Source organism: Telmatherina bonti, assembly GCF_933228915.1.
Source record: "Telmatherina bonti genome assembly, chromosome: 14".
Taxonomy (NCBI): domain Eukaryota; kingdom Metazoa; phylum Chordata; class Actinopteri; order Atheriniformes; family Telmatherinidae; genus Telmatherina; species Telmatherina bonti.
The window spans coordinates 22,954,536-22,967,516 of record NC_136612.1 but is presented as its reverse complement, the minus strand read 5'-3'; the positions used below and the strand labels follow the sequence as shown (position 1 = coordinate 22,967,516).

The following is a 12,981-nucleotide window of genomic DNA, read 5'->3' as shown; positions in this document are numbered from 1 at the left end:
TCCTCAAGGTCCCACACACAAACACCCTTGCATGCATACACAAAGATGCTAGTTGTGTCTGCAAGCTGCTGGCTCATTCCTTTCAATCCAAGCTGAACTGATACTGATGACTTCTCTCATTCTCCCAACCAGGGCTGCAGAGGCCAAGCAGGAGGCAGAGAGTGATGTTCTCAATGGAGCAGGGCAGTATGGGTGAAGCAAGGTTGTAGGCTTTACTGCAAGCCAAGTTTAAAACAATGACTGATCTGCTCTGGAAAAAAATGGGCTTTTTAATCTTTCCAGGACTTTCATAAATGAAAGTGACCAAACAGTTCTTACCTCCAACTCAGAGGGGCTCCAGGGATCCAACAGTAGAGATTTGACCTTGCTGATCTGCGCAATGTTTCTATGAAGGCCTGAGCAGCTGTGACACACAAACACTCCCAGGGTGTAGGATGCCCACTCTGGGTCTGCAATGCAGAATCAGGATGTAAAGAATCATGCACGAATAATAAATAACAAGAAGATTTGATGAGAATGTCTAACAGGACAGTGTTATAAAATGCTGTTTCAAATTATCTAAACTTTGTGGCCTGTTACAAATGTGAAAACCCAAACTGCACTTTTTATTTTATTAAGCAGCCGACCAGAGAAATTATATACTGTCCTGATATAATTAATAATTCAGATGTATAAATTACATTTGTATAACCTTCATGTATAAACTGTGTAAACCACTGCTCCGTTTTCCTGAAAATAAATAACTGGTGTTAAATATAAAAATGAATACCACTCTGAAACTTTGAGAACTATCCATCCATTGTCTTAACAGCTTAGTTCAATCCAGGGTCGTGTGAAGCTGGAGCCTATCCCAGCCATCATTGGGCCAGAGGCAGGGTACACCCTGGACTGGTCTCCAGTCCATCGCAGGGCCAACACAGAGAGACAAACAACCATGCATGCTCCCAGGGTCAATTTAGAGTAACCAATCAACCCAGGGGTCTCCAGCTCCGGTCCTCGAGGGCAACAATCCTGCAGGTTTTCCATGTATCCCTGTTCCAACCCACCTGACTCAAATTATTCAGTCATTGTGCAGAACTTCATCGGCTGTGGGATCCATTTAGTGGAAGTCAGGTGTGTTGAAACAGGGATACATCTAAAACTTGCAGGACATTGGCCCTTGAAGATGGACTTTGGACATCCCTGAATGAATCTAACTAACATGCATGTCTTTGGATGGTGGGAGGAAGCCGGAGTACCCAGAGAGAACCCACGCACACAAGGGGAAAGCACGCAAAGTGCACACAGAAAGACCACTGACTGAACATCCCACTTTGAGTACTCAGTACAAAAAAGTCAAGCACAGTATCCGTTCACTTGAAAAGCTTTAGATACATGAGCAGATTCTCAGGCCAGGAAAAAAACCTGTGAAAGTGCAGAATATAAACAACAAGTGAAAGAATCCAGTAATTACATCATGGAGGACCTTACAAAGCAAGAGGTATGAACTGGTTAAGTATGCCTCAACACTAAGCTATTTGTCAGTGCATCTAAAAGAAGACATACTTCCCACATGAGCATACTGTAGAGAAGACAGGAAGCAGGTCGCTAGAGATAGCGGGCTTGTCTTTGTGACCCTAATTCACACTCATGTTGAGCCATTGGCTGAGCACATGAGTGTTACAGCACAGGTCTGTGGGTTAAATACACACATACAGCTTATATTCAGAATTACTACTCAGATCATTCCAAGGTGAAGTTAAAACTTATGTTGTGGGGTTATTTTGTTTTGTTTTTTAATCAAGCCAGACAAGTGGGCAGTGTCATGTTTGCATCAGTGAGATGCAGCCCATTAATCCAAATAAAGGCTAAATGAAACCCAGTCTTATTACACATACAGTTTATGTAACACAAATTTAAGATAAGAGCAAAGGAGCCTAAACTTTATTCATGTTGCATTGCATTCTCTTGTCTTATTTAAAGTCCATTTCCAAGCTGCACTGTATCGCAGTAAGTGCAGTGAGCTGATCCTAAACTCAGTCAATAACACAATCTAAGCTTAAAATCTGTCACTTCTCACTTTCAGTTTATCGTTAAAAAAAAAAAAAAAAAACTATAAAGAAACCTGAAGGAATGGACATGAAATTAGCAGAAATGAATGTTTGGAGCAGTTATTAACAGCTCTTATAAAACTCAATGCATTTCAGGCTCCAGCTGCATCCTTTTAGAATCTCACGAGCAAATAACCTTCACAAACCACACCTGTTTGCATGTGACGCCAAGCTTCTGTAGATCTGATGAGTGTAAACCAAACTAGAAGTGATATTCGAGGTGTGTGACCACACGCATGAGAAGGAATGCAGAAGCCTAAATGTACACAGTCTCTTCCCCCCACAAAGCTTTCTAGAATAAATCCTGTATGTTTCCCCCAATTCAGACGTACCACTGGTTATTTATAGTTTACATTAGTTAGAATATTTTAAATCTTTACAGCCAAGGATTTCACGTCTTTATTGGCTCTTTTACAAAAGACCTTAATAAATTTACTCCTCTAAAGCCAGAGAATGTTTATTGTCCCATATAGTTAGTTTATCGTGTCCTAAATAAGAACTTTGTGTCCTCTAAAGAGAAATAACGCAAGATGCACTGAAACAGGCGCGGTTGAATGACTTTGACAGGTTTTATAGCGCAAAAAAAAAAAAAAAAAAAGTGACGTAAGTTGTAAATAAAAGTGGTCGCAAAGTGACATGAAGTCGTCAGTAAGTCGCGTCCAGCCTACCTGCAGCTCCGCAGTCGGCACAGTTTCCATTCCCAGGTTTCCCTAGAAGCTGCTTAACCCGCTTTCTCTTCTGTTCCTGTTCTGAAGCCATTATAGTCGAATCTGATCCGATCAGCGGCTGAAACCTTCAGTCATGCATCGATATAAATGTGATGGACGTACAGCACTGAGGATGCGCGAAACGGCTGCTTGCGTGATGTTTATTACTTGCGAGGAGGCTGGAAACTGGAGTACGGACTGCTGTCAAAGCCGTTAGGAGGTACGACAATGACAGATGCAAAAGCTAAAATCTTTCATTCTTTAGTCAGGAGTCACCTAGTGGTCAATGTGCAGAAATGCGTTCGACTATCAGGTTCCATCAGGGGTGGGCAACTCCCGTCCTGAGGGCCGCAGTCCTGCAAGTTTTGGGAGTTTTCTTGCAGCAACACACCTGACTCAAATCAATGTGTAACCAGCAGACTTGTGCACAACTCGATGCCAAACAAGAAACCTGTCCCTCACTGTCAAACCAAGCCCCTTTACTCCTTTTCTCCAATTCATGCTTTCACACCAGTTTTAGATGAATTTGCAGACAATTGTCAGCATGAGCAAAGATGACAACTGACCTGTTGAAATATAGGACATGTGAATATACTCCACGTGCCTTACACTTAAAAAAAAAAAAAAAAAAAAAAAAAAAAAAAAGTGTCTGCAATTGTATAAATTAGGGGTGCCCAAGTTCATTTCTTGAGATCTACCATCCTGCAACTTACATGCAACCCTTTTCCAACACAACTGAATCAAATACACGTCTCCTCCTTACTGAGCCTCTGCAGAGCTGGATGACATGCAGAAAAGGAAATTCAGCTATTTGATTCAAGTGTGTTGGCGAAGGATGCATCTAAAAGTTGCAGGATGGTAGATTTTGATGACTGAACTTTGGCACTTATGATGTAAAGGATGCTGAGTAACATGTTGCAGGTGTAAAGCAAGAAAGTTTACAAGCAAAATCCATCCCAAATCTCTGAATCTTGATGTTTATGCATTTTTATTTTTCAAAAAGGTCTAAAAATTCAATTCAATGTAAAAATAAAAAACAAGTCACATGAAACAAAATGTTGGCAAAACTCAGAAAAAAAAACAAACAACAGCATCGAATTAACACACAATATAGAAACAAAATGTAAAGATAAACCCTTCTGCTCTTCCTTTCTCCATTTAGGAGACGATGCAGTTTTTTTTTTTAACCTTTTTGTTGAGTTCACAGGGTGTGGAAAAGCTTAATTAAAGCTGGTCTGGTTTAAGAATCTATAAGACCTTGTGGCAGCTACATGTAAAACACATGCCTATCTAGAGGAGTTAGAGCTGGAACGAGAGCGATGGCGTCTGCGACCAGGAGATCTGGAGCGAGAGCGACGACGTACTGGGGATCGCCTTCTTGGGGAGCGGGACCTGTATGGATACAAAAGGATAAACGATAAGAACGAACACTTTGGGTGGGAGGGCAGTAAAAGCTAAAGGTAGGTCTTACTAACCACAGTACATAAATGTAAAGTGTAGCTGGAAATCATGCAAATGGTTAAAAATGGTATGCTACCTTCTCCTCATGCGTGGGGGGCTGCGACGCCACATTGGTGGAGGTGGTGGCATTCTGCGAGGAGGAGACAGTCTACGCGGTATGTTGCGCATTCGTTGAGGCAGCACTGCAGCTGCTGAGATTTCCTGTCCATCAATTTGTCCTGTCAAATTAACAGCCGTTAACATGTTTGATTTTAACACACGAAAGATTTGCCCTGATAATCCTGAAATCCACAAGCACGGATTTGATTCTTGCCTACCTCCATCCATGTGTTTAAGAGCCTTCTGGGCCTCCTCGGGGGTCTCAAACTCCACATAAGCATGGCCCTTGGGCAGGTGTGTATGGATTCTATCCACTGGCATGTCAACCATTTTAATTTTCCCATAAGTAGAAAAGATCTCCAGGATGTGCTCCTGTTCAACCATGACACAGCAGTATGGCATTAAAGACATTTCCATTTGAGTCATGTTTTTGCTTTAACTTAGTTCATAGAAAATTTCTGATTTAAGCAGTCTGTTTAACACAGTAACTGGAACAGCACTCAGAGCGAGCGCATGCCTCCTCCAAGCACTCATTTTCAGCTATATTGTGATTTACATCCTACGTTATCGTCTTACATTTAATTTATATATGTTGAATTCACTGATGTTCAAAACGCACTATTTGTGCTTGGAATTATGATATTAATAGTCAATTTTTAATTAAAACATAGCAACCTTGTTACAGTTCTGTTTTTATTGCTAAAATAAAACAATCAACATCAGTATACTTACAAACTAGCTTTATGTACGCGGACTCAATGACCAGATATGCTAGGCCTCGCTGTTCTTTTCAACATGTGCAAAATAACACATTGTTTATTTAGTGAAGGTTTTTTTCTTTTTTACCTTGCCTATCAACTCTCTGTTTAGACTTTTATCTATATTTTAAAATTAATAACCAGCAACTTGACTAACCCATATTTTGATGTCAATAATAATTTTGATGTAAAAAATAAAACATCAATCCCATATTGTTTTATTATCTATGTTACTAAATATAAAACTGGATTCACCACATTATGTTCTATACATGAGGTATAATGTAACTGTTGTTTATTTCCCACATCATTTGGACATGTGGGTGTAATGACATTGTGTAATAATAATATAACACAATTTCTATCTTACAGTAGTAAAGAATCCTTTTAAAAATTCCTGTGTCCACATTTCCTTCTAGATCACTCCAAAGTTTAATCGAATCCAAAGTAAAACAAGATCTAGAAAGATTATCAAGAATTTTTTTTTTTTTAAATTGCCCTGTGGTTTTTGCATAAACTTGCTATCAAATAGACAAGACAGAAAAACGCAGGCAAAAAACATAACCACCTTGGTGGAGGTAAATATGGACTTCTCACTTTCTACAGTTGCTCTTTAATCCATGCAAGTACCTGATCATGTATTTGCCACAGTAACTGGGAGGTGTTCACATAATCTTGAATGACATTTCTGAGCTACAAAGATGTTTAGTTCATGCTGACCTTGGTAACATTCCTGGTCAGTCTTCCTAAGTGAACTTTGGTTGGTTTGGGGGTGGGGCTTCTTTTCCTTCGTTCTTTATCATCTCCCCTCTTCTGACTTTTTGAGCATCAAAATCATGAAACAAAATCAACATAATTATGATGTTAAAAAAAGTGAGAAGTCAAGATATCATATTCCAAAAGCATAAGACTTTTTTGTATTCAATGAGGGAGACTTACGGAGAGCGGGAGCGACGACGGTTGTCGAGGCGTCTGCGGTTCGGGCTTGGAGATCCTGAGGAGCTTGAAGAGGAGGAGGATCGAGAGCTAGAGGATCCAGAATGGCTGGAACCAGATGAGCTGGATCCACTTGAGGAACCAGAGCCAGACCCAGAGCTGCTGCTGGATGATGAGCTAGACCTGGATCCAATCAGTAAAAACAGAATAAAAAAAACTAGGACATATTTTACCTCTAAAATGAGCATAGAGCTTAAAAAGAATGTGTTGGAAAGCAAACCTGCTGCTGCTACTGCTGCCGGAGGAAGCACTACGACGTTTCTTTACTTTCTCTCGCCCCCTCTCCTTGTCTCCTTCCTTGGTACTAGTCTTTTCTTTGCCTCTATCTTTCGTTTTTTCATCCTCCTTCCGCTTTGTAGGTGATGGCGCCCTAAAGTCAGAGGAAAGCTACTGTTAATTTTGTCCTGTTTACATCGGATATCAAAATGTATCGTCACCTGCATTTTGAGTGAAAACTTCCACACACACCTTTTATTCTGACCAAGGCTTCACACAAAAATTTTAAAAGGACTCTGCTCACCATAAAAATAATTCAAATGTCCAATTAGAAAAAGAAATAATAATAAATGGCAAGAGTCCGCACTGAATTTTGGTATTATTCATGCATCTGTTGTTCATGCTGCTTTTTTTTTTTTTTTTACTTTAGTTGCAGCATTGTTGTTCTCTAATATCCATATCCATATCTACTTTTACTGAACTCTCTGCAAGAAGATGGCTTAACAATAATCCTTTAACTATTAAAACAAAGAAAATTCAGATAAGAGACTGTATGTGGTAAAAACAAGCAGACTAAGATTTAAGCAGATGAAAAAGGAAAAAAAAAATCGAGGTTTACAAAACCAACTAATTTAGTTTGACACTGATATCTTCATTACATTTAAAATGTATTACGTAGGTTTTAAATATGCCTCCCTATCGACCACTGATACTAATTTGGTTTCTTTATTTAACTTCTTTCAAATATATTCAAACGTATTCAATGCTGTATGAATGCATTTAACAATTATCATTTTCCATTATTGTCGTGTGAATGAGAAAAATCTTGTTTATTATGGCTGATCAAACAAGTTTATTTATTCTAGGTCAACAGCTTCAATAAACTGTTTTTGTTTAAGCAGTTGTGTTTTCTTTCAAATTGTGCCTAAATACTGTTTTAGATCACAAAAGTATTTTCTTAATACATTTCCTTGCGACAAATAATCCAATGAAAGAAACAAATTTTAAATAGGTGTTTTAAAATAAAGTTTTAATTTGTTTTGTTTAGTTTTTTTCTTTTAAAAGGGGGAACCTGAACCTTTACACCTAAAAGCCACTGTTTTGAATGAGGTCACCTCCCTGCTTTGACTAAGTTTTTATACTGAAGTGACATTAAATAATTCAGAGGTATTTTATAGCATCGTTACTTCTGACATAATCAAAATTTAAAAAATCTTTACTGTAAAAATCGAAAATATTTTAAGTTGGTTAAAAAGCACCACTCTTAAGACACCCGCCGCCATTAATTTTCATTCAATCGCTCGAGAAAACAAGGTAAAACAGCCACAATTTGCAGAGTACATTCTTTTTCTCAGTGCACAAATATCATAGAAACACATTGCAGTAATTAATCAAAGGTGTGTGCATGCTATAAGTCAGATTTTCTACGCTATAAAAATGTTTAGACTTACATTTTGCTTGAAACGCGGCGGATCCGTTTTTACAAGTTGCGATCTGGGAATCCGTCGCCAGTTGATGACGACAACGGAAACTGCGTAGCGCCAGTTACAACTCATTTGTTTATTTTATGTTGTCGATGAAATGTGACATTATATAAATTATATCGTTGTACGACACACGTCTTTGTAGGGAATGAAACCAGATTAATCTAATGAGAAACGACAATTGAGCTCTTAGCCCTTTTATTGAGAGCGGTTCGCAAGGTGAGAACAACACTTTATTATGGTCGTTGTCATTAGCTAGCTCTGCTATCATGTATTAGTTTCTTCCAAATAGCAACACGTGTTTACCTAATCCTGAAAAAGCAGTTTCACAGAACTCCTCAAAGGACATTGATTGACAAATATTTGTGCGTTTCTATAAGGCAGCAACGTGTTAGTAATTCAACTTAACCATGGCTTTGTCAGTACTAAACGGCTCGAGCACACTGTGAATGTCTATTTTGATCATTCATAAAATAAATGTGATACTTTCAGATGCTTGATGTAATGTTTTTTGGGTTTGAGCTACAACATGAAATCTCTGATTGTACGCTTAACTGTGAATACACAGATCAGGAATGTGTATTCAGAAACACAATGACTGGAAGAAAACGTCAATTTAAAAATTGATCACATACATTTCTGTACAAGAAATTGTGATCAGTTGCAAGAGTTCATAGTATATATATTTGATCCAAGATCATATTTATATACAGAGGGATTTATGGATTAATCTGATAGTTTATAAAATAGTTGTGGTTTTACATATATATATATATGGCCTATTTACCTCCAAAGGTAACCAGCTGTGGGTCATGACCGAAAGAACAAGATCTCATATACAGGCGGCTGAAATGAGTTTCCTCCGCAGGGTGGCCGGGCTCTCCCTTAGAGATAGGGTGAGGTGCCTCGGTCATCTGGGAGGGGCTCAGAGTAGAGCCGCTGCTGCTCCGCATTGAGAGGAACCAGTTGAGGTGCCCCGGGCATCTGGTCAGGATGCCTCCTGGACACCTCCCTGGTGAGGTGTTCCAGGCATGTCCCTCTGGGAGGAGACCCCGGGGAAGACCCAGGATTATATTATGGGATTATATCTCTCGGCTGGCCTGGGAACGCCTCGGGATCCCCCTGCAGAGTTGGCAAATGTGGCTGGGGAGAGGGAAGTCTGGGCTTCCCTGCCTAGGCTGCTACCCCCGCGACCTGACCCCAGATAAGCGGCATGAAGATGAAGAAGAGTGTGGTAAAAGAATTACAATACAACAAAATAAGTCACCATGAGAAGGGTATTAAATAAAAACAGTTGATTAAATAGAGACAATGCAATCCTCCATCTATTCATTCTTTCCTTAACATTTAAATTTTAGATCAATACAGACATAACGTTTAGACCTATGCATTATGTTTGCAGTTTAGACTCTGAAACCCTTTTCTGTGTTGACAACGGTATTTCCTAGATATGTTCAAACAAATCATACCTAAATCATAGTTTTCTTAAATTAACATCTGTTCTAAAATTATGAAGAGCAAATACACGTTCAACAATATTCCGTTTGCTGAACATAAAGTTGTTGTCGGTTTAACATAATCAGAAAAATCACACAACTGCAGCCAATTTGGAATTACCTATGAAGCTAACACAAGTGTTTTTCTGCAACAGCAGTGTGAAAATGTACTTTTTAAAAAATATAATAAAAGCAGAACTCTGGAAATATGTTTTATATTGTTTACATCTGTGGTTTCTTCAACAGTTTCCATTTTATGAATCTTCTAGAGATTAGCAAACAAACTCACGGGGCAGCTACACAGTGAAAGACCATGGGAAGGCTGGATGATGCTGCCAAACACAAAGTGGTGGAGCTGCGGAAGGCTGGTCTCAGTTTCCGTAAGATCAAAGCTGTGCTGGAGCTGGAGAACATCAAAGTGTCTGCTCAAGCCATCTACCTGTATCTGAGGGAGTTACAGGGTAGGCCGCCAGGGAGGGTCAGACCAGTGGAGACTGCAGGCAACACATTAGCAGCTCAGGTACAGGCTCGAACTGGGGCATTTCGGGAAAGCTGGAGCAATATTAATCTTCAAAACTTAATACGGGACGCATCTCAAAATGCTGGCTTTACACCTACTACAGACTTTGCCAAACAGAGCTCTGCAAATACAGAAAGTAGTGCAAATTCCTCCCGGTCAGGGGAGACCAGTGGAGGCAGCAGGCCAGGACGGCAGCAAGAAGGAAATAAGGAAGAAAACGATATCCAGATTGTTAGCGTCACATCTCTTGCTCAGCATGGCCAGCAAAGAGTTCCGCAGTCCACTGTTAGCAGGGCAGAAGCAGGTGCTGGGTCTTCGACTTTCACAGCTTCTGGAGGATTAATCAGGCGGAGAGTCACACCTTCTCCTGCAACCAGTTCAATGCTGGCAGCTCGAAAGAGACTTTTGGATAAAGCGTTGTCACACAGGCCAAAGGTAGTCCAGCATAAATTCCCTCATATTTTCATCATCTAGATTGGAAATGTCTCCTGATAGATTCATGTTTTCTTCTGACAGTCTTTCCACCAGGTGGCATCCTTGTTAAGGAGAGATCACTCAGGTATCCAAAGTTCTGATTTGAGGAGCGCTTTAGCACAACCACATCAAACCTATGATCTGATTACAGAAAAGGTGAGAACACAGCAAATCATAATTGCCCAAAAAAGTAGTGTTTAGCTGTTCAGTTTTTTTTACACAAATATTTGTACTTCTGGAACTTATATGTTCTTGATACAGCTTGAATTTATGTCTGTAATACTGTATTTGTTTAGTTTCAATCTTGCAACATTCAAACTATTGTATTTTGTAAGATTGTCTCATAACTGCTTCTTTGATTGTTTTAATGTTACAGACTGTTATCGAGGGTCAGCCTGCAGATGATGGCTCCTCGCAGCGCTTTCCCACACAGAGACCAGGACTGAGTGCCCGTTCCCTCAACCCTCTGCCTCGTATTGGGATTCGTCTTCCTAACCGCCCACTTGCACCTTTGACATCTTCGGCTCCTGGGGCTGCTCTTCTTCGCCTGCAGAACCCTGGGGGCCAAGGTACCTCTCGTAATGAGAGGAATCCAAGCCCACAGCAAGCAATCCAGGACTCTGGAGGGAGAGGGGGTTTGCAGGACCAGATTCAGACCCTGAGTTCTGAAGTGCGTAGCCTGGGCCTGGCTGTGAAAATGCTTGTGGAGCAGCAGTGCCGTTTGGAAAGGGAACAATCGCAGCAGACACAAATTCAGAAGCAGATCCTCAGCACTTTGCAAACCCTTGCTTCCAAAACAACACATTGTAGCACTGTTCAGCCGCAGTTAAACAAAACCCCATCACCTTCGTCTTTGCCTGCAGCCTCTGCTTCTACCTCATTTAGCCAGGATACCTTCAGTTTTAGCCAAAGCACATACAGTCAGTGCAGCCAAATTCAACAAAATTATAATTCTTTAGAAAATGTGAACAGTTTGGAGACCTTTAAACTTCCAGGACTGAGCCCTGCAAGCATGAATGGGTATCCGCCATGTAGCAGTGCAGAGAGCCTTCCGCTTACCCACTCTTCCCCTGAAACACAAGCATATACAGCTGCATACCCGCAGCAAAACAGTCAAGCATTAATACCACCTTACTCACAGCCATACATATCCACATTCAGCCAGTCTCATACTCAGACTTTTCCAACCACAGAAAGTAAAACCTCTGATTTCTCTGGCAGCTGTTCAGCAAGCACCTTTCAGGACTGCAGAGTTTCCACTCAGCAAGTGATGAACTCTAGCCGCCAGTCGCAGGATCAGCAGGTCAATACTATCAAAGTGGAAGCTCCTTAAGGGGCTCAAGATTCCTAACAGCGTTTATGGAATATGAGGGCTTGACTGTGCTTTTTATCGTGACTGTAGCATTGTCATTTGACACATTTTCTTATTAGAAATGTATGATTTAAAATGTAGCCTTTTTAATTTAATTTCAAGTCATTTTTAGACAATGAATATAGCAATAGATTGCAATGAATTATTGATGTTTTATCCTGTTTTTTTAGTAGAGTAAGCAGTTACATATCAAAGAAAATAATTGGTTCTTTTGTGGAAACACTGTTACTTTTGTATCAGTTTATTTTATATCACTAGGACATGCAGTGCACATGCAGTGCATATAGTTATTTTTCTGATCTGTCTACTAGCCAACTGGGAAAAATAGGATGATAATAAAATGCTGATTGTGATCCACAGTATGTTCTTGTTTCAAAGTATTTTCATGTTTTTTTTGTTGTGATGCTCAATTCCAAAGCCACAGTGGCAACAAAGTAGCTTGGAACATTTATGCTCAAAAACAAATTAATTGCACAGGCCAAACCTATAAATACTGCGTGTAAGGAGTTTCCTAATACCAACCACCCTTTGTCTTTTGCAGTGAGCAGAGCTAACATGAACATATGGAGTCATGCAGCATAGCTGTGAAACTCAGATTCTGTGCAAGTGCGTACATGTTATGTGACCGTGTTCTGAAATGTGTGTTTAGCTAAAGTTATCTGTTAACTTGGAGGCACATCCACACCATTCCTTTTAATCAGGTAGCCCTGTCATCTTGGCAGTGTGCTGAAGGAAGCAGTGTGACTGTTTGGCTGTAGGGTATAAAAAGTGAAATCAGTAGTTTTCTCAGGATGATATACTCCCCAACTTTCTGTCTGAACAAGAATTTCTCATGTCATAACCTTCATAATGGTTCAAAATAGGTGTTTGTTTTTATTTATCTTCATGTAACTGCACAAATTTACAAAACGGACCTAAATATTGGATCAGCACAGTTTAAATTTTTGTTACACATAAACATTTGAGAGTATAGGATTATTAATGATATCAGACAATATAGTTGACAGCAATAAAATATATATCTGCCTTTTTCTGTCCATCCTACAGAGCAATGTCTGGTTTTTATATACATGAACAAACTATATCTATCCATATTTTATACTCGTTAACTTCAGTTCAGGGTTGCAAGAGGCCTGTGGCCCACAGAGGGCTGTGGCCATGTGAGTCATCAGTGAGAGTCTGTTACAGGGCCCAACACAAAGTCAAACAAGACAAACAACACACACTCACATTTTAGTCACTAGTTAACTTAAAGTGCATCTGTTGTGCATCATCTTCAGGAGGTATGCAGTGTACCGAGAACACAAA

The 12,981-nt window shown here is 39.9% G+C and overlaps 3 protein-coding genes across 3 annotated transcripts in view; 1 reads left to right on the top strand and 2 right to left on the bottom strand.

Annotated features, from left to right (window-relative positions):
* Window positions 1–2,899, bottom strand: part of LOC306765842 (arf-GAP with dual PH domain-containing protein 1-like) — a 14,374-nt gene extending 11,475 nt beyond the window's left edge. The window contains exons 1-2 of the mRNA XM_079253350.1: window positions 2,759–2,899; window positions 319–449 (exon numbers count right to left, since the gene is read on the bottom strand). Coding sequence (XP_079109476.1) covers window positions 319–449; window positions 2,759–2,849 — 222 coding nt within the window. The 5' untranslated portion in view covers window positions 2,850–2,899. The remainder of the gene's footprint in view (window positions 1–318; window positions 450–2,758) is intronic.
* An 869-nt stretch (window positions 2,900–3,768) lies between these two features.
* On the bottom strand, window positions 3,769–7,838 carry rnps1 (RNA binding protein S1, serine-rich domain). The gene is made up of 7 exons (XM_079252259.1): window positions 7,779–7,838; window positions 6,332–6,481; window positions 6,055–6,234; window positions 5,836–5,932; window positions 4,576–4,729; window positions 4,335–4,476; window positions 3,769–4,189 (listed from the first exon to the last, which is right to left on the bottom strand). Coding segments are annotated over exons 1-7 (831 nt in total). The 5' UTR covers window positions 7,781–7,838; the 3' UTR covers window positions 3,769–4,083.
* A 46-nt stretch (window positions 7,839–7,884) lies between these two features.
* Window positions 7,885–11,634, top strand: LOC306765587 (uncharacterized protein; the record flags this gene model as incomplete). Its single annotated transcript, XM_079253069.1, has 5 exons — window positions 7,885–8,030; window positions 9,577–10,262; window positions 10,344–10,457; window positions 10,678–11,020; window positions 11,495–11,634. The coding sequence occupies exons 2-5, from the start codon at window positions 9,621–9,623 to the stop codon at window positions 11,632–11,634; spliced, it is 1,239 nt and encodes a 412-aa protein (XP_079109195.1). The 5' UTR covers window positions 7,885–8,030; window positions 9,577–9,620.
* Between the last annotated feature and the right edge of the window lie 1,347 nt (window positions 11,635–12,981).

Bases quoted from the DNA above. Each gene is read 5' to 3' on its own strand.
- rnps1 (XM_079252259.1), bottom strand. The intron at 6,235-6,331 runs GTTTGCTTTCCA...GATTGGATCCAG, and splicing joins GGCAGCAGTAGCAGCAGCAG to GTCTAGCTCATCATCCAGCA. The intron at 4,477-4,575 runs GTAGGCAAGAAT...TTAATTTGACAG, and splicing joins TCTTAAACACATGGATGGAG to GACAAATTGATGGACAGGAA.